The 27,840-nt window shown below is 42.1% G+C and overlaps 1 protein-coding gene across 1 annotated transcript in view; it reads right to left on the bottom strand.

The window, feature by feature from the left end:
• Positions 1-27,840, bottom strand: part of SF3B1 (splicing factor 3b subunit 1) — a 418,418-nt gene that overhangs the window by 40,348 nt on the left and 350,230 nt on the right. The window contains exon 23 of the mRNA XM_069733802.1: positions 10,798-11,070. Within this exon, the coding sequence (XP_069589903.1) occupies positions 10,798-11,070 (273 nt within the window). The remainder of the gene's footprint in view (positions 1-10,797; positions 11,071-27,840) is intronic.

The raw sequence follows: 27,840 nt of genomic DNA, 5'->3' as shown, positions 1-27,840 counted from the left end.
TCTACTGCTTTAACACTAACTGACCAGCTTAGCTCTGATCCGTCATTGTATACTATTGAGGAGGAACCAACTTTTTACTGCCTAGTGTTAGCAGCATATAATCATGATTTTATGTGTCCCCCAAGGAAGGCTCCTAGAAAGATTTTACGCTAAGAGCCCCAAATCTTCATACTGCACAGTGACAAGATCCCACTGAACACATGTTGGAATTGCCAACAACGAATACTCAGTAGTGCAGGGCCTAGCCTAGCTCGAGAAACTAAAGTCACTGATGGTGCTTCATTTCAGGGAAGGGCAAAGGCTGTGGCAATGACTGCAGCCTATTGCCCCTGATGACATCTTGTTTGAGTATCCTAGCTTGCACTGGGGGTTGTCAAGCAAAACGTCAAACAGGAAGTAGGTTAAAAAAAAAGTAAATAAAGCCGTTCGATCACGCAGTGAGATGTGTTTTTTTTCATTAAAATATATTAAATAGGGACATGGCCATCAGCCGAAGGAGCGAGACGTGCTTTCCCTGAGCTCCCCAGGCTGCAGGGACAATCCGCTCGTTTCCAACACTATTTGGACCCATCCACGCAATAAGGAGGCACAATTATCTTGCCCCCAAGCCCTAGAGACGTTATTGGGCCACAAAGATGGGGCAAATCGGGCCAAGCACACAGTTCTACCTAGAGGCCTACAACTAGGCCTGAAGCCTGCAGGTACGGCCCATCCCCTGTTGCGAGATTCTACATGCCTCCTCGCCCTCAAGAGAAAACCCAGACCGCATCTCACCAGAGCACCCGTCCCTGCCGTTCCTGGGGCTGTGGAGCCCTGCCATTGAGGTCCCGGTGCCAGTGAGAAGCGGAGGCCGCCACGCGGTGAGTCATCCTCGGGCGCCCCGGAGCTGCCTCCTGCCCAGCCCTCCCCCATCCCTTCGGAGCAACAGAGCAGGCCTCGACTCCCTGGCCGCCGGGTCACGCTGCGCTGCGGGAGATGTACGCTGACAGTGCTTACCTCTGCGTCGGCCGCCCCGTAGCTGCTGCGGTGTTGCCCTGCCTGCACCCCCAGTCCGCCTACTGAGGCCCGGGCTCCGTAGTGATCACCACCGCCACCGGAGGGGGCGCGGCTTGTGGAGAATGGCTTGATGGGGAGACCGGAGGACATACCACAGCCGGTAAGAAACATCCCAACCCCAAACACCGGACTCCTGAGACTGCTGGCCTGCAGGGCGCCATTCTGCCGGGGAGTACAGTAACCCCGCCACCTAAACTACCTGGAGCGGGGCTTTGATTGGGGTGCTGGGGGTCAACTTTCCCCCTAGCTGGACGCGGACAGCTTGCGTTCAGTTCGCGCTTTAGTGGTGGCCCGGTTCTCACGGAGACCATTCTGTCTCGACTCGGTCACTTGTTAGCTGACCAGACCAACGGCACAATTATACCGCGGTCTATCCACTACTACTATATCAATCTACCCAGGCCCAGCCTACAATATACCCCAAAACTATTGCAATGCCTTAACTCGCCCCTCTCACATCTGCTAGGGGGCACCACGCAATATGCTCCTTCTTAGACCTCATTTCTCTAATACAGGATAAGCAACACGGAGATCCTTTTTTGCTCAAATCGCCCTCATGCCTAAAGCGCGCAGAGCTACCTCAAAACAACCTAGCAACAGGTTTGCTGCATTAACAGATCTGGACGCTGACATGTCTTCTGGTCCATTTTCCCAGTCAGAGTCCTCCAACTCTTCTATTCCTGATGGTGCAGACTCAGATGATTCCGGCTTCTACAACCAAAATCCCCAATACCCCAACCTCAGACCAAACGGCTTTATTATCACAGTTCCAATCTATTCTACATTCCAAACTACTTAAGATGTCAGACAAGTTGACTAAAGACCTAACTAAAGAGATCAGAGAGCTTGGTTCCCGTACCTCCGACCTTGAAGATAAAATGGACTCTACCCTTACAAACCTCGCTACTCATGAAAAAGATATCGAGATATTACACGACGAGATTCACACCCTAAACAACAGACTGGAAGATTTTGAAAATCGAGCCCGTAGGAGCAACATTAGAATTAGGGGCATACCTGAAACAATCACCGATCTCCAGTCCACTGCGACGGCTCTGTTTCAAGAACTCCTACCTAGGATCTCCATCGAGCGCCTGGAAATGGACCGCATCCATAGAGCCCTAAGCAAACGCAAGCCTGAAGGTCCACCAAGAGACATTATCCTTAAGTTGCATTTTTATAAAACTAAGGAACAACTCCTACAAGCGGCAAGAAAGTTGACACCGCTAGTATTCCTAGGCCACCCATATGAGCTGTTCCCAGATTTGGCCCCAACTACTATCGCCAAACGACTAGCTATGAAACCTTATCTGGAGGTCCTACACTCCAACATCATCAAATACCGCTGGGGATTTCCCTTCAAATTGACATTCACTCATCTTGATATGGTCCACACGATTCTTTCCCCTGAAGGAGCGAGCCGATGCCTTACTAAACTGCAGCTCATGGACTCCCCTACATCCCCCCGCCTTGCTCCTCGGGGCCTCGGAATCATTAATCCAGTCCACAAGATCCGCCTGTTCCTCCGTGACGAGCAGCATAACTACTAGTTCTACTTCGTGCTTATGATATTCTATAGGCTACTCTATAGGAAGTTTCTATAGTCTTGTTCGTAACATGTTAGCCTATTATCTTCCACTGTCCTTTGGGACAATATGGTTATATGTTTTCTCAGTTTATTATTACAGATTTTCCTGGAGTGCGCAGCTCCAACACTCACCCCTCGGAAGCTGTCACGCCTTTCGTTCCTATTGAAGTTCTGGACTAAGATTGCCCTTCGACTTGATCTTCATGACGGACAAGTGACTATGTTTAATTTACAAGTCGAACTGGCAGGAGAAACTGATCCACCGGCCACAGGTACCTTCCTTGCTTCTGTCGCGCCAAAATGTACCACGTTTCCCCCCTTTTCACTCTGTCCTCAAATTGACATATTTAGTAAACTTGTGTTGGAGGATCTTAAGAAAATCCCAAGTGATAGAAGGGGTGATAATTTAACACCAGCACAACGCAGGGCCTTAAAAGAACTCAGGTCCATGCATGTCGTCGTGATTAAACCGGCGGATAAGGGGGGGAACGTGGTCGTCTGGCCGACGGTTAAGTATGAGAGGGAGGCCTTTCGCCAGTTGAAGGATCAGGGATCATATCAGTCCTTGCCCTCCAATCCGCTATCCGGTTTCTCGAAGACTTTGTTTGAGATCTTGGACCGGGCCCTGACACGGGGTATTATTTCTAAAAATGTTTTTGAGGGCCTTTTTGTTGAACATCCGGTGATCCCTACCTTTTACCTGCTGCCGAAGGTGCATAAAGACCCGGTTGAACCTCCTGGGCGTCCGATTGTTTCTGGCATAGGAGGGTTATGCGACCCCGTTTGCAAATTTATTGAATTTTACTTGCACCCTTTGGTCGAGTCGCTCCCCTCCCATGTCGGGGACACTACGGACGTCCTGAGGAAACTGGATGGCTTGGTGCTGGAACCTGACATGCTCTTTGCTACAATAGATGTGGAATCACTCTACACATGAAATCACTCATCAAACATGATGATGGGTTGGAGGCGGTTGAGTTCTTCCTGGGTATGAGTAATCTTGATTCCCTGATGCGGACCCTGGTCCTGGAGTTATTACAATTCGCACTAACACATAATTTTTTTCTATTTAAGGATCGATATTTTTTACATAAGCGGGGCACTGCCATGGGCGCGGCGTGTGCGCCCTCATACGCTAACCTCTTTCTCGGTTTGTGGGAGAGGGAGGTTTTTGGGGAGGGCGCATGCGCCTCGTCCCGTGTGCAGTGCTGGTACCGCTATATCGATGATGTGTTCTTGATTTGGCAAGGTCCTGAGCCCGCTCTTCTGGACTTCATCCGGGGGTTGAACCAGAATAACCGCAACATCCGGCTTACACACCGAATAGCCCTGGATGACATTGACTTTTTGGACATCAGGGTTATTAAATGTGCAGATGGGTCTATTCAGACCGACGTGTTCCGTAAGGAGACGTCGGTCAATGCCCTTTTACATTCTACATCAGCGCAGACAAGGTCAACTATACGGGCTATACCGGTGGGCCAATTTTTAAGAATGAAGAGGATTTGATCTACGGATGGGGTCTTTGAGGACCGGGCTCGGGACCTTGCCAATCGTTTCCAGGACCGGGGCTGTAGCAGGAGGACTATCAAAAAAGGATATCTGCGTGCTAGGAGCTCTCCCAGAGATCATTTGCTCTGTGGGACCTCTAGACCAGATACCACCAGGAGGGACCAACCGTTAAGATTTATCTCCACATTTAACAATAGGTGGGATGATATTCGGGGGATTCTACAAAAACATTGGTCGGTATTAAAAACTGAACCCACCCTGAATAAAATTCTGCCTGACCGCCCCCTTCTCACAGCAAGAAGGGGTCGGAGCCTTAAAGATCAACTCGTAAGGAGCCATTATGCTCCGGCCCCTTCTAGAATTTTCGGAGCAGGACCACAGAGGTGGGGGTGTTTCCCTTGTGGTTCCTGCAAAGCATGCAGAAACATGATCAGAGCCACCACTTTTTCGGCAGCGGGGGGAGGTAGGGAGTACCAGATCACAAGCTACATATCGTGTAGCACGGCATATGTGGTGTACTATGCCACCTGTGCTTGTGACTTAATTTATATTGGTCTTACATCTCGTGAGCTCTGTGTCAGGGTCCGGGAACATGTCAGGGATATTGTTTCGGCAAGGGATTCAGTTAATGTCTCGGAACTTAAGCCCATTCCGAGACATTTTAGGTTATTTCAGGATTGCAATCCTGGTTCGTTCAAGGTACGGGGTATCGATAGGGTACATTCCGGTAGTAGAGGCGGTGACCTGAAACGCACTCTGGCACAGATAGAGTGCCGATGGATTGTGTCCCTTGGAACCATGGCTCCAAATGGCCTTAATGTGAAACTTTCTTTCGTCCCTTTTCTATAAGATAATAGGCGGTCTGTTATCTCTTTATTTCTTTATCCTCTGTTATCCATTATGATTTTATCGAGTGTGTTTTTAATCATGTTATTTTTGTTATTTTTTTAGTTTGTCGCACTATGTGTATATTTCATAGGTGGTGAAACCGCATTTTCATCTACACCTTATGGACTTTCCTGCTACTGGGATACTTTTCTGAATCACATCACAGAAACTTGCCGACAGTTATGGCCGTATCTTATGAATTACATCAGGACATATGTATGAAGATGGTGGTGGCAGCCATTTAGTGCGCAGTATTGGATGAAAATACCCCGCTACGGTTCTTGTGAAGCAATTCTATATATCCGTATTACGTTTCGTTTTGAAATTGTGTATATTCGAGTCATATTGTGTCAGTATTTTCATTGCTTCTGCATTACCTGGTTGCCAGCACTGTTTTCCCTGATCCAAAATGGCCGCTCCGGTGGTGCGCATGCGCGGTGGACTCCTGGCCGGGCCTCCAATGGCATTCTTATACAGCGACGCGCAGACTTATGACGTCACCGGAGTTTTCCTCCATGTCTGCGTGCCGCTGGGATAGCCGGAGGAGACGCGGTGCTGGCGGTTAGCTCCGCCCACATGCGCCGCTTCACCGGATGCAGCAATCAGCAGCAGCTGCCGATAGGATTTAAAAACCCCCCTGGTACTTAGTGTCCACACGGCCCCCCGAGGAAGCCTGTAATACGCGAAACGTGCGTCGGGGCTATCCAGAGGACACCCCAGATAGGGGACTGCACACATATGGGTAAGCGTGTCACTGGACCCGTGGTTTGGCTATATTGAGCCAGTATGTTTGCACTTTATGGGCAGGTTGCAATAGATGGGGGGGGGATTTTTCAGCCTTTTCAGGCATAGGGCACACTATACTTCTGGTGACTTTTATGTACAGCCCATCCCGGTGTATATACACACCCCCATATTAGGCTTCTAGCCCTGTTAGTGTACCCACATTTAGTTATGTGTTAGCGTCCCTTATTTTGATGTGTTCCTCTTGAGTCATCTCACCTCCTTTACGTAATTTTTGATGTCTGTATATATTTTTGTCTTTACCTTGTCTTAATAAAATGTATATGTTTTAGATGAAACAGCTTTTTGGCATGTGTTTATGCTTGGGGGCAATATGCTCCTGGTAGCTTATAGGTTTATATTTAATTTACAAGTCGATAGTGTTTTTTCTTTTTTCCTATCGTTTATTACGTTCCAGAGATAGGTCATGTAATACTTCCTCCACTACTACCAGCAAACCACAACTAACAATTACCATAAGCAAATTTAACAATCTTCCAACATGCCACTCACGATCTTATCACAACGTGAGGGGCCTCAACTCCCCCCACAAACGCACTAAGGCCTTCCGTTATTATAGATCCCAACAGGCAGACGTGGTATGCCTCCAAGAGACGCACTTCTTAACTAGCTCCTATCCTAGATTTATGCCAACTTCTTACCCGCTTTTTTACTTAGTGAATGCCCCTAACAAAACCAAAGGGATCACTATCTGCTTTAAAAAATCTGTCCCCTTTGTTTTTAAGTCCTCAGTAGTTGACAAGGAAGGTCGCTATATCATGGTGACTGGTTCAATACCCGAAGAATTGGTGACTATGGTGTCCTACTACGCCCCTAATACCCATCAAGCCACCTTCTTTTCCCAATTATTAGAATTAGTTTCATAACATGCCCAAGGTACCACAATGTTATGTGGAGACTCCAACTGTATACTTAAAGCTAGCTTGGACAAGTCCTTAAGTCCCCATTCCTCCACTCCGCCGCCATACCCTTCTGCAGACTCAACCGCTCTTAAACTTCTCTCCCAATACCATTGGGTAGACCTATGTAGAGAATTCCACCCATCCAATAGAGATTATACTTATTTCTCCTCACGCTTAGTGTACACTAGAATTGACCATATATTCGTTCATCCTTCCTTTATTCCAAATGTTTCAAATATCTCAATTCAATCTACTCCTTGGTCAGACCACTCCCCAAACCTATTTACATGCTCAACACTTCACCCACGGCCCCGCTCATTCAACTGGACTCTAAATGATTCACTGCTCTCTTATCCCAATATCCCCCAAAAGCTGAAAAATCATACTGATGATTTGTAAGCTTGCGAGCAGGGCCCTCACTCCTCCTGGTATCTGTTTTGAACTGTATTTCTGTTATGCTGTAATGTCTATTGTCTGTACAAGTCCCCTCTATAATTTGTAAAGCGCTGCGGAATATGTTGGCGCTATATAAATAAAATTATTATTATTATTATTATTATTTATTTTTGAACCAACAATCAGATTCCTCGCCAATCTCCCTATGGAAAGCACTTAAAGCAGTGCTCAGAGGTTTCTGCATCCAAGGGGCCTATCGTAAGAAAAAAAGATAGAAACGCTAAGATAGCTGAACCAAAGAGCAGGGTGTCAGCTTTGGAGTCTCAGATGAAGAATACACCTTTACCCGCCACGTACCGATAACTCCTCCACACTCGTACTTAACTAGACCTTTGTCTCTCTGAGAACGCAGACCAGGCCATACGCTGGTCACAGCAACGCTTTTATGCTCTTAACAACAAAAATAATTCTAACCTAGCTCGTCACTTAAAATGCCTACCTCTGCCTAGGCCCCCATACATTTACGCACATACTCAGGTATTAGAACCAACCCACAACAAATTATCCACGCTTTTCAACAAAAACTAAGGCAGCTGTACAGTGTCCCATCCACCATAAACACAAATGCTAGAGAACTTTTTAGACTCTATTCCCCTCCCGACCCTTAGCTCTAATATGATCGAACTCCTTAATCAAGCTATAACCCCTAGCGAAATTGAACTAGCCATTCAAAACCTGAAAACTAATAAAAAAACCTGGTCCCGACGGATTCAAGGCCCTCTATTATAAAAAATACGCCCCTCACTAATTATTTCAACTCTTTGAGAGACGGTAATAAACCAGGAGCAGCCTCATTAATGACCGCAATATCCATGATACCTAAACCCAACTCAGACCATTTACTCTGGTCCAATTATAGACCAATATCTCTTGTTGACATAGATCTTAAAATACTAGCTAAAATCCTGTCTCAAAGGTTGAACTCTGGTCTAGGCACTTTAATGCATAAAGATCAAGTGGTTTTATCCCACATAGACAAGCCTCGGACAATGTACAGAGGGTCTCTCATTTGGTACACCTCTGCAAGCACAGCAACATATCAAGCATGTTATTGTTATTAGACATAAAAAAAAGCCTTCGACTCCGTTTCGTGGCCTTACCTGTTTGTGGTGTTGCGGAGATGGAAGTTTCCCGACCACTTTCTCTCTTGGATTTACGCTCTCTACAGCTCCCCATCCGCCTACGTACGCTACAATGGCTTCTCTTCTACACTTTTCCCTATAAGTAGGGGTACCCGGCAAGGTTGTCCTCTTTCACCCCTATTTCTGCTGGCATTTGAACCACTAGCTATTCAACTGCGCCTCAATTCCAATATACAGGGTGTGGAAGTGGCGACAGTCTCTCAAACTTTTTTTGTTTGCAGATGACATCCTACTTCTTTTATCGTCCCCTCAGACATCCTTGCCGGCCCTACTTCAAACTCTAAAAATTTTTGAATCCATCTCCGGTCTACAGATAAACACTGCTAAATCTTATGCCATGAATGTATCCCTCCCACAGCCAATTGTATCACACCTCCAGAATGATTTTCCGTTCCAGTGGTTACTAACCATTTAGATTATTTAGGGGTGAATCTGACGGCTAATTTAGACTCCCTTTATGCGGCTAATTACCCTCCTATGTTTCGTAAACTTCGCCTCTTGCTCCAGTCATGGGAGAAGTTGCATCTCTCTTGGCTAGGCCGAGTACGTGCCCTAAAGATGACTATTCTCCCCAAATTACTCTACTTATTTCGCGTCCTGCCTATCCCTATCTCTTCACATTTCCTTAAAATGGACCAAAGATCGATAGATACTTTTGTTTGGAGGGGAGGTCTCCCCAGGGTTAACAAATCTACTCTCTTATCGTCACCGTCTAAAAGGAGGCTTGGGAGTCCCAAATCTTTCAAAATATTATCGCGCAGCCCAAGTAGGCCAACTGACCCCATACCATGCCTACACTGAACCTCCACTATGGCTATCGCTGGAAGCTTCCGAACTGCAACCCGACACTCAAGATACAGTATTATGGATTCTTCCAACCAAACATATGTCGAACCCCATTATAAAACACTCTCTTGCAATCTGGGACTCGCTGAAATACTCTTCACAGCTAATTTCACCCTTTTTGCCCCTTGCTCCCATTTCGGGCAATATCCTATTTCCCCCAGGCATGGGATCCCTTAGAAATTTTCATATGTGGGTTGAAGCAGGTATAACTAGAGTTCACCATCTTTTTAATGTCGATGGGATTATCCCATTTCCAGTCCTAAGAGAAAAATACCATCTCCCTCCCGGAAAAATATTTTGTTACCTACAATTAAAGAACTTTGTTAGCTCTTTACTAAAAAATTCTACCCCGCTCTACTCCTTTACTCCTGTCGAACAAAAATGCCGCCAAAGCCCACATGCCTCAGGAATTATATCTCTCCTCTACTCTCATATCAACTCCCCCTCCCATAGGCACTGCTTAAAATACACCTCTCGCTGGGAGTCCGATATTGGGTCTACCCTGACTGACTCGGAGTGGTCCCAAATCTGGTCCTCATCTACCGGAGGATTACCAAATACTCTCATGTTGGAAACTGACTACAAAGTGTTGACCCGCTGGTACCTGACCCCAGCTAGAGTGGCTAAAGCAGTGGCTAACTACTCCCCAAATTGCTTCAGAGGATGCAACTCTACTGGAGACATGTTCCATATATGGTGGCTATGCCCGATTGTAAGAAGACTTTGGATTAGAATTTACCATTTAGTTTCCTCTCTAACAAATATAAACCTAAAAAAAAAACCCTTGGGAGGCCTTACTCAACAAACGCATCCCTAATATCCCCTAACACACTCAAGCCCTTATCTCATTCATATTCTTAGGGGCCAAACAAATCATAGCTTTGGCATGGAAAAAAACAAACCTAGACTTTACCGCAGTTAAATCACACCTCTCTTGGTATATGATTAACGAGAAACTATCGGCCATTCTTACAGACAAAGTTGGTAAATTCGAAAAAATATGGCTTCCCTGGGCTGAATATGTCAATCATACTCCTTTTGCAGCACCTGCACTTTTCCTAACTAACCCTGAACCGTCTGATTCAGAATGACTCTTCATAGTTACTGAACGCAACATGCTTTCACCCTCGGGCTCTTTCCCCCCCTCTTCCCTGTCCCCCACTGTTAGTTCATACGATTGCGCGTTATCTGTTTATGTGTATTATACAGATTACATTTACAGCTCTGTATTGATATTTTCTTTATTATCACTTCATATGTAAACTGTAAATTCCCAATAAAAATGTATTGCTTAAAAAAAGAAAAAATATTAAATAGATATTGAAGATGAAAATAAATGTCAGTTACAGACCACCCCTTTAATGTGTTCTTACAGGAGCAAGCAAAACCCACCAGTAGGACAAAGCAACTGAAACAGAACCGTCACTCGATGAGGAGTTCCTGCCCTTACAGCACCAAGTAAGTGAAGAGATTGGAAAGCTGTGTTGCTAAACTCATACGTTGAGAATAACCCTTTAACGGTCATTCATAAATCGAAAGCCATTTCTTTACATTTGCATTTTTTAATTGAAAATATAAACTTTTAGCAGGAAATCTACTTTACCTGTCCATCAAGGCATCTTCAAGAAGTGGTGTTACGGCATAGATATAATCCTTTCCCATTTCTCCAATGTATTCAAAGAGGAATGACAGAGATTTTAACACACCGTTTTGGACATTCAATTCTGGCACTCTATATTCATTCATCAGCGCAGGGAGAACAGTAAAAGGTGAACATGTTTCAGCCACAATGGCAATAGCCACTGTAGTACATACTCTGTTTTGTCTTTCCTGTACTTTCAAGTTATTAAGAAGTGTTGCAAGGACATCATGTGGCCTATGCAGAAAGAAAAAGCAAATAAAGCATTAACAGTTTTGTTGAAGACACCTTATACATGCAGCCACCTCAGTGTAATTTTGCAAAGTGATTTTTTTTTCTCATAGAAAAGGGCATAAAAATTGAGATTATGATAGTCCACACTTTTAGCCAATCAGATATACCTCACTTCCATAGAAAAAAACAATTTTGATGTGCAGGGTCTATGCATATTACTCAAGGCTAAGTCTGCAATTTATATAGTCTTTATGCAAACGTTTTACACAGATGTGGGAAATGCTTAAAAAAAGTGTTAATACTTAATGCTACCCCATTTGTGAGGAACAAGATGTAGAGTGATCCAGATTCCAGCGATTTATCACTTTCTAGGCTGCTTGCTGCAGTTTCGATAAAATTACTGTATTATCTGTCGCAGATACACCAGTTCCTTGAATGCTCAGCTCTGTATATCTCCACCCACACCACCGATTGGCAGTTTACTGTGTACACTCTTCGTAAGTAGAAAACTGACAATAAGTTGGGGGTGGGGTTATATACAAATCTTATGAATATGGAAGACTTCATGGCAGTAGGTTTACTAGCCCTCTAGTGATAATCTCATGGTGGTAAATCAGTGACTAGTCAGGGTCAGGGTAACAGCGACCGTTCTGGATACTCAAAAGTGACTGAATCGGCGCTGCTCCAGCCACTATGACTGAATAATGAATGATGATTAATTTTCTCCCAGCTGCATTTGGCTGCGTGCAGGCGCTGGACAGCATCATCACGATGTTGACCTGCAGGTTAACCACATATCTGCAGGTTAACAGTGTTACTACTGGTGACAGGTTCCCTTAAGGCTATGTGCACACGTTCAGGATTTCTCGCAGAAAATTCCTGAGAAAAACCGGACATTTTCTGCAAGAAAACCGCATGCGTTTTTGCCGCGGTTTTTCCGGACACATCCCAATGCATTTTATAGTTGGAAATCCACAAAAAAAAAAATGCAAAATTAATGAACATGCTGCGGTTTTTACCGCGATGCGTTTTTTTCGCGGAAAAAAACGCATAATGTGCACAAAACATGCGGAATTCATTCTAAATGATGGGATGCTTATTGTATGCTTTTTTTTTGCGGTTTTATAGGGAATAAACCGCAACGTGTGCACACAGCCTAAAGGAAGGAACTTTTTTGCCTTTTCCTAATCATCTCATACTTTATGTTCTGGGGGGGGGGGGGACAGGCCATAATTTTGAATGGCACTCTAAACTGTTCCAATGGGAAAAAAAAAATCCAAATGCAGTGAAATTGTGGAAAAAAGAAATATTTCCCCAAATTTTTTAGGGTTTTGCTTTTATGTGATGTTCGTTATTCGGTAAAAATAACCTGGAAATTGACTGTACAGGTCAGTACGATTACAGTCACACCAAACTTTTTATTTTTTTGGAAATTTACTTTTTTTTTTGCTTCCATTAGCATTTTCTGAGACCCCTTTTTTTCCCCAGTTAACCCCTTTACTCCCGAGGGTGGTTTGCACATTAATGACCAGGCCAATTTTTACAATTCTGACCACTGTCACTTTATGAGGTAATAACTCTGAAACGCGTCAACAGATTCCAGTGATTCAGTGTTTTTTTCGTGACATATTGTACTTCATGATCGTGGTAAAAATGGCACCAAAATGTGTCCCACAATTTCGACTTGAAAGTGGCAATACCCCATATGTGGCTGTACAGTACCACTTAGCCATACAGAGAGACTTGGGAGGAACAGAGCGCAATTTGCCTGCTGGAGCACAGATTTTCCTAGAATAGTTTGTGGACTGCATATACAGAGTACCTAATTGCTAGAGAGCAGAATCCTCCCTCCATTTGGGAAACTATACCTCTTGGGAATTTAACTACAGGTGTAGTGATGACACTTCTGTCCACTTATGAAGCAAAACTGATTGTGAATCAATTTCTCCTGCTGTTGAGCAAATGGAACAGACAACAGCTTGCATATCATTTCTATTAGCAAGACAAACCCTATAAAAGGCGTGGCGAGGGTAACCAAATGCCGTTTCTGTTCTCATCCTTTTTAGCCATTTTTGTCACACTTGCATTTTGTCATTCCTCTCAACCCTAGAGGTGCTGTACAGTAGCATGAGGTGGTGTCTACATCTCACAGAAGTTGCTCAGCTAGTGCAGCTCATACAGGAAGGCACGCCAATGCGAGCCGTGGCAAGAAGGGTAGCTGTGTGTCATCAGTGTCCAGAGCATGGTGCAGATACTAGGAGACAGGCCATAACACTGAGAGACGTGGAGGGGGCTGTAGGAAGGCAATAACGTAGCAGCAAGACCACTACCTTCTCCTTTGTGCAAGGAGAAACATGAGGAGCAGTGCCAGAGCCCTGCAAAATGACCTACAGCAGTCCATCTGTCTGCTCAAACTGTCAGAAAGACTCCATAAGGGTGGTATGAGGGTCTGAAGTCCACAAGTGGGTGTTGTACTTACAGGCCAATACCGTGCAGAGAGATTGGCAGATTCGACATAGGCGCCCTGTGCTATTCACTGATGATCAGGTTCACACCGAGCACATGTGGCAGATGTGACAGTCTGGAGACGCTGTGGAGAACGGTCTGATGCCTGCAACATCCTCCTGCATGACCGATTTTGGCAATGGGTCAGTAATGGTGTAGGGAGGCATTTCTTTGGAGGGCAGCACATCCCTATATGTGCTAGCCAGAGGTACCCTGACTGCCATTAGGTACCAGGATGAGATCCTCAGACCCATTGAGAGATCATATGCAGGTGCAGTGGGCCCTTGGATCCTTCTGATGCATGACAATTGCTAGGCCTCATATGGCTGAAGCATGTCAGCAGTTCCTGCATGATCAAGGCATTGATGCTATGGACTGGCCTGCCCGTTCCCAAGACCTGAATCCAATCGAGCACATCTGGGATATCATGTCTCGTTCCATCAACCAACATTAAACCACAGATTGTCCAGGAATTGACTGATGTTTTAATCGGGGCTGTGGAGTCTGTAAGCCAAACCTCCGACTCCAACTCATCCTCAATTTCCATGACACAGACTCAGACTCAGGCCCTGACTCAGACTCCGTCATACATGGCTCATGTTTAAGCTTAAGTGATAAATTTACTGTAGAAAAAAGGTAGCATCAGGCTTTTAATCATTATTATGATACAATTATCAAGTCATTTAAATAGAACATAAAATATATTTATTGGAATACAACTTTAGAACAAAAAAACAAGCATATTTACAATTTATTAAACACTATGCAGCAAGTGAAAAAAAAAAACAGTTTAACAAAACTGTGCAGTCTATGAATTTATTTTGAGAAATAGTATCGCCTCCATCAGATCCTCCTTCATAGATTACCTCAAATCTGACCTAATTATAGAGAACAACCTCTCTACACTAACTTGGGTTGGTGGCAAAGCAGTAACCACATGGGCAACATCTCTAAGGCTGTGTGCACACGTTGCAGATTTTTCGCGTTTTTTTCACTATAAAAATGCATTAAAAACGCACACATTATGCATACCATCATTTAGAATGCATTCCGCAATTTTTGTGCACATGATGCCTTTTTTGTTACGCAAAAAAAAGCGCATCACGATAAAAAACGCAGCATGTTCATTAATTTTGCAGATTTTTCGTGTTTTTCCCGCTAATTAATGCATTGGATAGCTCTGGGAAAAACCGCATCAAAAACGCGAAAAAAAACCCCCGCATGCGGATTTCTTGCAGGAAATGTCCGGTTTTGCTCAGGAAATTTCTGCAAGAAATCCTGAACGTGTGCACATAGCCTAACAATTTCAAGGTATAAACAAACTGCCTCGTGCACAGTCAGTTTTGATGAACAATTGAATTCTTCTATTTCTTTGAGGGTAAGTGAAAAATTTTACTGAAATATGGTCAATCTGTTTTCTATGGGAGTGGAATCTTTTTCCCTGCAGCAACGCTTTGCCTGCTCCATGTCGTCCAAATACTTGTCAAAATCAAACGCCTCATCTCATGAGGATGAAGAATCGGCAGCAGCAGCACTGGCAGGACCCGAGTCCTCTTGCTGTTGGCTGTCCTGTAGCCCACTCATCCTAACTGCTACCTCAATCAGAGCTTCTTTTCCTTTAGTAAACTGTTGATCATCCAGCAATATACAATGACTCGGGTCCACACAAACAGCTGCAAGAAGAATTTTATTTTCTAATAGCAGTGTCTCTCAGTTTCATTGAAGCAGCAATGCCTTCTGTGATTAAACCTCCTCTTTGGGACAGTCAAAACAACAAGTTCTTCCACTCCTTTATAAAAATGACAGGAGTTAAATCCTCAGCTTGTAACCTTTTGTGATGAAGCAATTCCTTCAATTCAGCCACCTGCGTCCATTGACCTTTATTTAGTGTTACCTGAGGACTGGCAATATCTACTCAATCATTAAATAGGTGCTGCCCCACCTAGTGGCTTGATCCACAATTGCCCCTTTTTCAGCACATCTCTTCAAGATTTCATTATAGGCTCTGTGCATATTAATGTGTTTTGTTTGGGACCTCTCTCTGTATTGAACATTTGATAAAATATTTAGTGATGAGCGAGTGTACTCGTTGCTTGGGTTTTCCCGAGCACGTTCGGGTGATCTCCGAGTATTTGTTAGTGTTCGGAGATTAAGTTTTAATCGCCGCAGCTGAATGATTTACAGCTACTAGACAGCTTGATTATATGTGAGGATTCCCTAGCAACCAGGCAACCCCCACAGGTACTCAGGCTGGGTAGTAGCTGTAAATCATTCAGCTGAGGCTTAATTTCCAACACTAATTTCCAAAACTTAATTTCCGAACACTAACAAATATTTGTTAATCACCCGAGCAACAAGCACACTCGCTCATCACTAAAAATATTTCCTGGTCACTGTTTTCTGAGATCCTGTAACTATAATTGTGCAATGTTGGGACATATTTTAACCATCATATATTACTGTGAACTTCAGTGCTTATACTTGGCTATTGTAAACCTGAGGGTTTGTTAAATTAAAATACTATGGTTTTAAATGTTTTTAGGTGTTTATCCATCTTCCCCAATAAACTTTAAATTTTTTATATCTAGGTATGCTCATCACTATGTAGTTATTTCTCTTTCTTCCCCTTAATTAGATTGTCTCTCTATAGGATGTAGCACACTTTTGAATATTTGTGCAATTAGTGGTGCACTCTAGCCATCTATATATACTCATCCATCATTCAACACCGCACTGCTTTGAGACTACTGGAAAGGATCCTGGATACACAAGAACTGTAGTAATGCAGTTATATATCAATGCATTTTAAAGCAGACCTGTGAAAGTGTCCAAGCATAATTTGGAACGGAACCAAATGTGACTTCTCGTTTAAAGAAGGAAAGTTTTTTTTATTTATTTAGTGTAAAACTCAGGAAATTATGTAATTTTTCATTTTTCCCCCCGTATTTTATACAAAAAAGAAAACTGTTTCCTTCTTAAAACGACAAGTCACATTTGGTTCTGTCACAAATTCTTCTTTCAAATAATTTTTATTAAGCATTTTGAAATTTAATATTGTGTTTTGTAGATAATCATATATTCAACTTTCAAGGAAATAAGGGTGGGGAGAGGGCGGGAGGTGAGGGAAGTGGGAATGGGAAAAGGGTAAGAGAAAAATTGTGGACATGCTGTCCAGTCATAACAGAATTTGATTAATTATTAACAAGTTAACATATATTACCTTCACAGGTATACATTAATTGTCACCTTTCCTTTTAATGTGGTAAGTTGGGATATACCTCAACCCATTTCTTCCATTTCCTATCATATTTCTTATAATAGTTGTTTGCTATTGCAAAGTTTTCTTTATATGCTTTATGTAGGTTAATTTGGTCTATGATTTCAGTAAAGGCTGGTAAAATTGGATTTTTCCAATGGAATGCTATAATTTGTTTAACCACTAAACAAATATGGATTATAATAGGTCTCGCATTTGTGTCAATGCTTTCCCATTGTAAAGACAACAAGGCCATTGCTGGGGTAACTATGATGTTATCTTTTAATATTTTGTTGATTAGTTTTGTGGCCTGTCTCCATAAGGGTTTCACCTTTGGACACTTCCAAAACATATGTAGCAAACTTCCGTATTCTCCACATTCTCTCCAGCACAGGGGAGACCCTCCCAATGGTAGGTGGGAGAGGCGAGCCGGAGTGAAGTACCACCTTGTGATGATTTTAAAATATGCTTCTTGTAGTGTCATGCAAATATTTGATGCATAGGTGAAATGGATCGCGTTTTCCCACTGTTCTGGAGTAAATGTCGTGTTCAAATCATTTTCCCATTTATTCATGTAAGATAACTTGTCAAATTTTGTGTTGTTGTTGAACCACCGATAAATTTGCTTATTACTCCAAAATAAGAAATGTTTGGTTTTTTTTTAATAAATTAGTAGTAGCTTCGGAGATTTTTGGTTTTTTAATGATAACATTTTGGGCTTGTTCTTTCAGTGTCATATAAGGAAAAAAGGCTGAGGAGGGAATGCTAAATTTTTCTTTCAAGGAGCTGAAACTGATAAATTTAACCCCATCATGAATATCGCTTAATTTTAGGATCCCTTTTTCTCACCACATGGGAGAGGGGTCAGCGTTTTGGGTAAGCGTAATAATATCTATAGGGGTATTGTAGAGAATAATTTTCTTGTTGGATCCTCTTTTCCTTTTAGAAAGTTTGTCCCATGCATATATAATGGAAGAGAAAATAGGGTGTTTAACGTGAATATTGTTGGTTCTGTTTAGAATATGGTTGAAGACTAATTCTTTGGGAGGTTTATTATGATTGTGGGTAATTTCTAGATCAAGCCAATTTGGATAGTCCTCTTGCATGAACCAATATTGGCTTTGTTTGATAAGGTTCGATAAGTATAAGGCGGTTATATTGGGTAGGCCTATACCCCCAAATTCTTTGCACCTATATAATATGTTTGTGGGTATTCGGGCCCTTTTTTATTAGAGATGAACAAATTAAATGTGGATTGTATACTGGTTAGATAAGATGTCTTGACTTTTAGGGGGAGTGTTCTTAGTATATAAGAGATTTTTGGGATGATAAAAATTTTGATAACCAATATTCTACCCCACCATGATAGGTCTTTTGTACCAAAGAAATTAAGGTCATTGTTAATTGTCTCTAAGAGTTTGTCCAGATTTTTCTTCATTATTGCCTCAAGGTTTTTTGAGATGATCGTGCCTAGATATTCTAAGTCCCCCTCTGACCAGCTTAGTGAAGATATATTCTCAATTTTCTTTGTTTCTAAGTCGCTCAAATAAAATGGCAAGATTTTTTATTTATTTTCGTTAATCTTAAAAAAGGAAATATTTGAGAACGTTTTAAGGGTTTTTTGCAGTTCTGTGATTGATTTGTAAGGATCAGTCAGGGTAAATATCAGGTCGTCGGCAAAAAGGCCAATCTTATACTGACGTGTTTGTGTTTTCAAACCTTTTATGTTATTGTTTTGTCTGATCGATTGCGCCAATGGTTCCATTGACAGTATAAAAAGTGGAGAAAGGGGGCAACCTTGTCTAGTACCATTTGATATGTCAAATAGTGCAGAAGAATAATTGTTAGTATATATTCTGGCTTTTGGCCTACAGTAAAGTGCCATGATGCTGCTAATATATTTTTCATTAAAACCAAATTTACTTAGAACTGATGTTAGATAGAGCCAATTTAGGCGGTCAAAAGCCTTTTCGGCATCTAAAGTTATAATTACCGTTGGCAATTTAGAGGAGTGTATCAGTTTGATTGAATTAATCAGTCTTCTAGTGCCATCTGTCGCTTGACGACCTTTGATAAAACCGATCTGATCCCCATTTATCAATGATGGTAGGTAGGATTTGAGCCTATTCGCTATTAATTTGGAGTATATCTTCAAATCTGCATTTATGAGGGAAATTGGTCTGTAATTATTTACAAGAGTCAGGTCGGAATTGTGTTTGGGGATCAATATTATTGTGGATTCTAACATTTCTTCTGGGAAATTTCCTGAGGAACTAGCTATATTAAAGATTTTTTGTAAGTGTGGGGAAAGTATTTTGGTGAAGGATTTGTAGTATTCATTCCCGAAACCGTCCGGGCCTGGTGATTTAAAATCTTTGAGTTGAAGAATGGTCTTTTCAATTTCTTCTTGGGACAATGGGGAAGTTAGGTTTTCTAAATCGTCATGGGTCAGTTTGGGGAGTTCAATTGTGGACAAGAATTTTTCAATGTCAGAGGTATTGGGTTTTGGGGTAGAAGTTTGTGACTGTAAATTGTATAATTTATTATAAAAATCAGCGAAGGAATTAGCTATGTCTTGAGGATGAGATACCGTTATTCCATTTTGGTTCTTTATTTTGTTGATCCTATTTGATTGTCTAGTCCTTTTCAATCTATTAACCATGTATCGTGTTGGCTTATTTATTGAAGAGTATTGCTTCATTTTGGAGTTTTTGACCATGGTATGGTATGATGAAAATATGATTCTTTTGAGATCCTGCCTGAGTTTTAGTAAATCAATTTTGATTTGTGTAGAGGGGGAATTTAAATTTATTTGCTCGTTTTCCTTGTCTTTTATCTTATTTTGAAGGTCCTCAATCTGAGTCCTAAATTTTCTTTTCCTTTTGGCAGAGATCTGTATCATGGTACCTCTTATAACCGCCTTATGGGCACACCAATTTATGAATGGGGTTGTATCTGTAGGGGAGTTTTCTGTAAAATAATTTATTAATGATTTTTCTATTGGTAATCTATATTCAGGGTGGTGTAACAGATTAGAGTCGCATTTCCATAATGAATTTTCGTTAATTGTGTGGCCTTTTTGTACTTCAGCTGATACTGGAGAGTGGTCCGAGAAGGTTTTCCTTTCTATATTAATTCTATGGAACTTGGGAAGTGTAAAAATGTCTGATAAAATTAAGTCAATACGTGACGCTGATTGGTGAGGGTCAGAAAAATGGGAGAATTTGATTGATGTGGTGTTAAGACACCTAAAGATGTCAAATAATTCATTATGATGGATCCAGTTGTCTAAATTGTTTGGTCTGTATCTATTTGGGGTGGAGGAGTCCATATTTGCGTTTGGGACCAGATTGAAATCTCCCAGCCAAATCATGGCACCTCTCTTAACTGACATGACTTTTTTATTTATTTTGTTCAGGAAATTTATTTGACCCGTATTGGGGGCGTAGATATTGATAATTGTGCATACCTGGTTGTTTAATGAACAAATAAGAATGTGGAATCTACCTTTAACATCTTTGACCTCCTCTATGAATTCAAATGAAATTGTGCCTTTGATGATTGTGATCACACCGGCTTTCTTTTTCACATTGTCAGACTTGTAAATATATGGGAAATTTTTATGTGAGAATTTTGGGTTGGCCTTGTCTTTGAATTTGGATTCCTGTATACAAATTATTTCAGCTTGACTTTTACTTATTTCTTTCCAAAGTGTATGTCTTTTGTGTGGACTATTAAGTCCTCTTACATTGTAGGATAGTAGTTTTAAACTCATTATGATCTAAATTATATGGAAGTCTATTTTGCAAACCTGTGAAGAAAATCTTAACAAGCCTATAAGTGTTTAATACAAGTGGTAACAATAAATAATTAACTGGAATGTCCACTTGAAGGGGTTCACTTCAGTGAACCTGACTTCACCTGTTGGGGGAAAAAGTCCGTGTTACTCGCTCCCAAGGAACATCCTCTTTGTTGATGAATATAAACTCAATATATTAAATACATAAACTCGTTACTAACAATAACAGATTAATAGAATAGTTAAACATCCTAGGGCAAGGTATAGCATTGTACCCGGGTGTTTTCCCATTTAGATCACTCAATATAAATATATCAAAACCTTTTCATGTCTTGCTGTCAGAATCAGGGTGAACTTTGTGTCGTGAATATAATGGGATATTGATGGATTTTAGGAAGTCCCTGCCTTCCTCTGGGGAGTTTAGGGCGATAACATTGCCTCTGTAATTTATTAATAATTTTAGCGGGAATCCCCACTTATAAGAGATCTCATTGCCTCTGAGAGGTATGGTGATATTCTGGAAAGCTTTCCTCCCTTCGATCGTATCTCTGGAGAGATCGGCATATAATTTGAGTTTTTCAAATGGCTCAGGGAAGTTTTTATTTTCTTTAAAGTAATTTTGAATTTTTTCTTTTGTTTTGAAAAAGTGGATTCTCATTAACGTGTCTCTAGGTAGATCTTTAGGAATAGTGGGCGGTTTTCGCAACCTGTGGATTCTGTCTATTTCTAGTTCTTGATCAGTCAGGGTAGGGATTATTTTTCTGAATAACTTCTTGGTGTACTCTTCCAATTTATTTGGGCCTATATTCTCAGGAATTCCCCTAATTTTGATGTTATTTCTCCGATTCCGGTCTTCCAGATCTGCTACCTTAAGCTTTAGCTTATGCATCTCTCTGATGATGTCGTTATTTACTTTGGATATATTATCTGGCCTCTCCTCTATCTTTTTAATTCTATCTTCAAATTTGTCCATCCTATTGCTGAGGAGGGATAATGATTCTTTGAACATTTTATTTTGCTTATCAAACCTTTCGTTCATGCTGTTTTCAAACTTATCCATTTTTTCTGTCAAATTAGACAGAAGTTTCCCAACAGAATTCATATCAAATCCTTGAGTATTGTCGGGGTTTGGATTACTTTTTTTTGGTTTTGGCTTGGAGGGGCTTGTATTAGGAGAGAATATCTCTGAGACCTCGTCAGATGAATCATTAGGAGTGGTGTATTTCTCTCCTATAGCCCCTGGAGTTTTCCGCTTTAAAGATGTAGATGAGTCCATCTCTACAAAAGTGTTTGGGAGGTTCTTTTTTACTCTGTTTGAATTGGGGAGTTTATCATAGCCTAATTCCTCATCGTCTTTTAATGGAGACCTGGATCTATTGGGACTTATTGTGGTTATTAAGTCCTTTGATGGATTGCGCCCAGAACCTTTGTACCTTTGGGGTTTTTGAGGTATAGATGAGGCCATGTTTAAGAATTGGGGTTTAGACGAGTTCTTGCTCATTGTTATCCCCAAGCAATAGCCTGATTTGCAGAGAGTCTACTTAGGACGGTCTCAGAATAAAGATTAAAGATTTTCCACAAATAGTAGCCCCAAGCAAAGCTGGAATTGTAGACTATGTCCTCTATGTTGATCTCAGGTTAATCCTGGTGAGGCTGGCCCTGGTATATAAAAAATCCCCACAAAGTGGTCTCAAATAGTAAAAGTGGAGCAACTATAGAAATACCCCTTTGAGTGTGGTAATAGAAATCATATGAATATAAACAAGCAATTAGCTGTGTCAACAGGTGGCATATATAGTTTCACAGTAATTACAGAAGAATATGCTTAGATAATACCTAGCACCTGAGAATTAAAAAGTGCAGATTAAATCACTGGGGCATACAAATAGATTTTTCCTAACAGAGCATGCTTATATAACACTTTGTGTTTGTTAGTTAAAGGGTGCAGGTTAATTCCCCAAAACAAACAAATATCTTTCAAGAACTGATTGTTCTCCTAGAGACATGTGCTAATAAGGAAGGAATCAGGGTAGAAATAAAACTCTCCAAATAATATGACTGGATTTAGGACTTCCCAGTCAGCTTCACTAAAATAGCCAGTTACCTGGATTAGATCCTGCCAGAGACTGATATAGTAGGCTATAGCTCTTTTGGTTTGTGAGCCCTGCAGGGCTCCTAGCTGTTTCAACAACAGTTTATGCTGCACTGGAGTCTTCCTGTCGCTCCTGCAGAGATGGCTGTCTGTGTGGTTCCACCATTGTCCTGCACAGGAGTCGTCAGTCGTCGCTGTCTTCCTCGCTGGACCGGCGGTGTATTTTCGTCCCCAGCAGGGGGCCGGAACTTACCGTTGTTTGAGTCCGGTGGTGCTTGGATCCGGAGCCTGCGATGTGTTGACCAGCGCAGATCTTCTTCTTTGCTGTCGCTGGTGTACTCTGGTCTCTCACGCCTTCTGATCTGTCGCCGTCCACCAATAAAATGGCAGCCGTCTTGTCCCGCCTTTTGTTCCAAGGTCTGGGGGAGTGTCAGTGTCGGCTTCTGTGTGGAGCTGATATCACGTCACTGCTCCGGGTCTTCCCCGATGCTTCTGGATCGCTTTCTTCTGCCTCCGTCTTTCAATCCGGGGAGGCTTAGCACTTTATGCTAATGAGCACAGGGCGGTATATCCCCAGGCAATAGGGGAGGGAGCAGCAGCTGTGCAGAGACGGCTCCATAGTGTGTGCCTGTAGCTGTCACTTCCCTCCTCCTCACTACCAAAGCCAAAGAGGGAGTTTATAATAAAATCTGATATTTTTTACCTCAGGTCCTTTGGCTTATTAGCTGAGCCGCTTGTTAGAAGGTATTAGCTTCCTGAGGCTGGATTACCTCAACCCTGTAGTTTGAAGGCCCAAACTTTTCTAGGGCTGATTTCTAAAATTTGTGGTAAAATTAAAATAATTTTCGGATCATAGTGACCCAGATGAGGCACTGGATAAGATCCAACCAAGGATTTGACAATAAAAACGTTTTTTAGGCGATTTTGGTTGATTATAGAGGATTTTCCTCAGGAGCTCCAGCACCGCACAACCTACGCCATAGCAGTCCAGGCCACGCCCCCCCTCTGTCACAAATTCTCAAGCGTACGGTTGAAACTTTTGTGCTTGGACACTTTTACTCACTTTTTATTGTAATGGATAAGAGGTTTACTTTGACACATCATGTGCATTATTCGAATGCCACTCTGTTAAAGCGGCTTGTCAATGTGTCAGCATTGTGGTTATATCCTGAAGATGAAATGTGTCTACTTCGAAACGCATTGATAACAACCGCATTACTACAGCTCTTGTGTATACTGGATCCTTTCCATTAGTCCACCAGCAGCATGGAAAAAATCCAATTTCTTTAATCAAGCCATTTCTGGTCTGGCAAACCCAGTGGATCTGCAGCAGCTGACAACTTCAAAATTCTTGAAACTGTGGCGTATCACACAACCGCAACAGGTGAGCAAGTACTCCCGATTTGTCCTTCCATTGTTGTCAGGTAAGACCCTTTTACATTCATTTGCTCCCAAGCTCCTGTATATTCAGTACTGAATATGGACACAGAAGAGGTAGTTGTAAAACGCGACAGGGATGTTTGGTGGTAATCTTAATATATACTTACCTTGTAATGTCTTCACATCCTGTTCTGTCCAGATGTGTCCGATCCCAGAATTCCAAGCGGCGGAAGTTCACCGATCTCCATATTGGGACACCCATGTGATGGGTGTCTCAATATGGAAACTGCTGGTGGTACCAGCCTTTTGCGCGGTACCACCAGGGGAACACCGTCGCATCACACACACTGTATATGCCGTACGCATCACAAACACATACTTGTAAACTCCATACGCACCACACACACACACACACACGCTGTATACGCTGTATGCAGCCTCTTGCATGGTACCATCAGTGGAACACCGTCGCAAACATGCTGCCGCCGGGATCAGCCGAATGATTCACTGTCCAACACCATCTTTGTACAGGAAGAGTGCAAGGGCAGTTTTAATGTGGCCACCGCTATCTGTCTGCACAAACACAGACCTCCTGACGAAGCTGCCGTTGCAGTGAAACGCGCGTCGAGGTGCGCTCAGCCGGTACGACCCCTCCCTCCCTGGTTCCAGTATGACCACAGGTAGATATCACTCCTAGCTGCTAGCTTCTTCCATTTCTTTGGAGACTATTGTGTCTATGTTGATACCGCTTTATTGGAGTGTAGGAATAGTGTTTCATGTCCTGGGGGATTACTGTATTATCAGCACCTTTGAGGGATTTATTAGTCGATTATGGTCATTTCTGACCAGATATGTGATATATGTTAGGGGGTTGTACTAGTTTGGAGCTTCTGTTCTGACCCTGTATTCGTTTATTTTAACGTCTCACCAGTGTGTTATACTATGTATATTATCTATATGTATTTTTAGATTTTTTCTAATAAAATTGTGGTTTTAGTATTATCTTCTTGATCCAGCGTCTTCATAGTTCTTTATTGGTGTATAGTGTTGGTTTATGAAGGGATCCTGTTACTGGATATGAGGGTTGTTGCTTTATACAAAGATGGCGGAAGTCTGATTTACTGCGCCTGCACAAATTCCGCGAAAGCACAGTGAATCATTCCGCTGATCCCGGCGGCAGATGAGCGACGTGTCTACAGGCAGAGGGAGCAGGTCATATTAAAGGGGTTTTCCCACGAACGAAAGTTAATTTTAAAAATTGTCTGTGTGACCATGTATGGAGCATACCACATCTCCTGGGCAGGGGAGGAGCAAAAGACAATACTGACATTACAGCAGAGGATCACAGAGGATTTCTTTTGTCAGGTAAAATATTTCACTGACTGTTTTTAACCTTTTTCTGCCATTGGACGGACTATCGCAGCTGACATCCGGCTCTATGTGCCAGGAGCAGTCATGGACCGCCCCCGGCACATTAGCCCCTGGCACACTGCGATCAAACATGATCGCAGTGTTCCGGCGGTATAGGGAAGCATCGCACAGGGAGGGGGCTCCCTGCATGCTTCCCCGAAACCCCCGGAGCAACGCAATGTGATCGCGTTGCTCCGAGGGTTTCTTACCTCCTCAGAGCAGGCGCCGGGAAGCCTCCCTGAGTGCACATCAGATCGCTGATCTGACACACTGCACAGCATAGTGTCAGATCAGCGATCTTACACTAAAATGATGCCACCCCCTGGGGCAATGTTATAGTGTTAAAAAAAAAATATTCACGTGTTAAAAAAAAAAAACTAAAAAAAAATAAAATATATAGTTTCTATAACTACATTTCTTTATCTAAATAAAAAAAAACAATAAAAGTACACATTTATTATCGCCGCGTCCGTAACGTCCCGACCTATAAAACTGTCCCACTAGTTAACCCCTTCAGTGAACACCGCAAAAAAAAAGATAAAAAACGAGGCAAAAAACAGCTTTATCATACCGCCAAACAAAAAGGGGAATAACACGCAATCAAAAAGACAGATATAAATAACCATGGTACCGCTGAAAACGTCATCTTGTCCCGCAAAAAACGAGCTGCCATAAAGCATCTTCATAAAAAAATAAATAAAAAAAGTTATAGTCCTCAGAATAAAGCGATGCAAAAATAATGTTTTTTTTCTATAAAATAGTTTTTATCCTATAAAAGCGCCAAAACATAAAAAAATAATATAAATGAGGTATCGCTGTAATCGAACTAACCTGAAGAATAAAACTGCTTTATCCATTTTACCAAACGCGGAACGGTATAAACGCCTCCCCCAAAAGAAATTTATGAATAGCTTGTTTTTAGTCATTCTGCCTCAGAAAATTCGGAATAAAAAGCGATCAAAAAATGTCACGTGCCCAAAAATGTTACCAACAAAAACGTCAACTCGTCCCACAAAAAAAAAAAACCTCACATGATTCTGTGGACCCAAATATGGAAAAATTATAACTCTCAAAATGTGGTAACGCAAAAAATATTTTGTTGCAATAAAAAGCGTCTTTCAGTGTGTGACGGCTGTCAATCATAAAAATCCGCTAAAAAAAACACTATAAAAGTAAATCAAACCCCCCTTCATCACCCCCTTAGTTAGGGAAAAATAAAAAAATTAAAAACATTTATTTCCATTTTCCCATTAGGGTTAGGGTCAGGTCTAGGATTAGGGCTAGGGTTAAGGCTACAGTTAGGGTTGGGGCTAAAGTTGGGGTTAGGGTTGGGACTAAAGTTAGGGTTTGGATTACATTTACGGTTGGGAATAGGGTTGGGATTAGGGTTAGGGGTGTGTCAGGGTTACCATTGGGAATAGGGTTAGGGGTGTGTTTGGATTAGGGTTTCAGTTATAATTGGGGGTTTCCACTGTTTAGGCACATCAGGGGCTCTCCAAACGCGACATGGAGTCAGATCTCAATTCCAGCCAATTCTGCGTTGGAAAAGTAAAACAGTGCCCCTTCCCTTCCGAGCTCTCCCGTGCGCCTAAACAGGGGTTTACCCCAACATATGGGGTATCAGCGTACTTAGGACACATTGGACAACAACTTTTGGGTCCAATTTTTCCTGATATCCTTAGGAAAATACAAAACTGGGGGCTAAAAATATAATTTTTGTGGAAAAAAAAGTTTTTTTTATTTTCACAGCTCTGCGTTATAAACTGTAGTAAAACACTTGGGGGTTCAAAGTTCTCACAAAACATCTAGATAAGTTACTTGGGGGTCTAGTTTCCAATATGGGGCCACTTGTGGGGGGTTTCTACTGTTTAGGTACATTAGGGGCTCTGCAAATGCAATGTGACGCCTGCAGACCAATCCATCTAAGTCTGCATTCCAAATGACACTCCTTCCCTTCCGAGTTCTGCCATGCGCTCAAATGGTGGTTCCTCCCCACATATGGGGTATCAGCATACTCCGGACAAATTCAACAACAACTTTTGGGGTCCAATTTCTCCTGTTACACTTGGGAAAATACAAAACTGGGGGCAAAAAAATTATTTTTGTGGAAAAAAAAAAGATTTTTTATTTTCACGGCTCTGCGTTATAAACTGTAGTGAAACACTTGGGGGTTCAAAGCTCTCACAACACATCTAGATGAGTTCCTTAGGGGGTCTACTTTCCAAAACGGTGTCACTTGTGGGGGGTTTCAATGTTTAGGCACATCAGTGGCTCTCAAAATGCAACATGGCGTCCCATCTCAATTCCTGTCAAATTTGCATTGAAGAGTCA

Source organism: Ranitomeya imitator, chromosome 7, assembly GCF_032444005.1.
Source record: "Ranitomeya imitator isolate aRanImi1 chromosome 7, aRanImi1.pri, whole genome shotgun sequence".
Lineage (NCBI taxonomy): Eukaryota > Metazoa > Chordata > Amphibia > Anura > Dendrobatidae > Ranitomeya > Ranitomeya imitator.
This window is presented reverse-complemented; position numbering and strand designations above follow the sequence as displayed.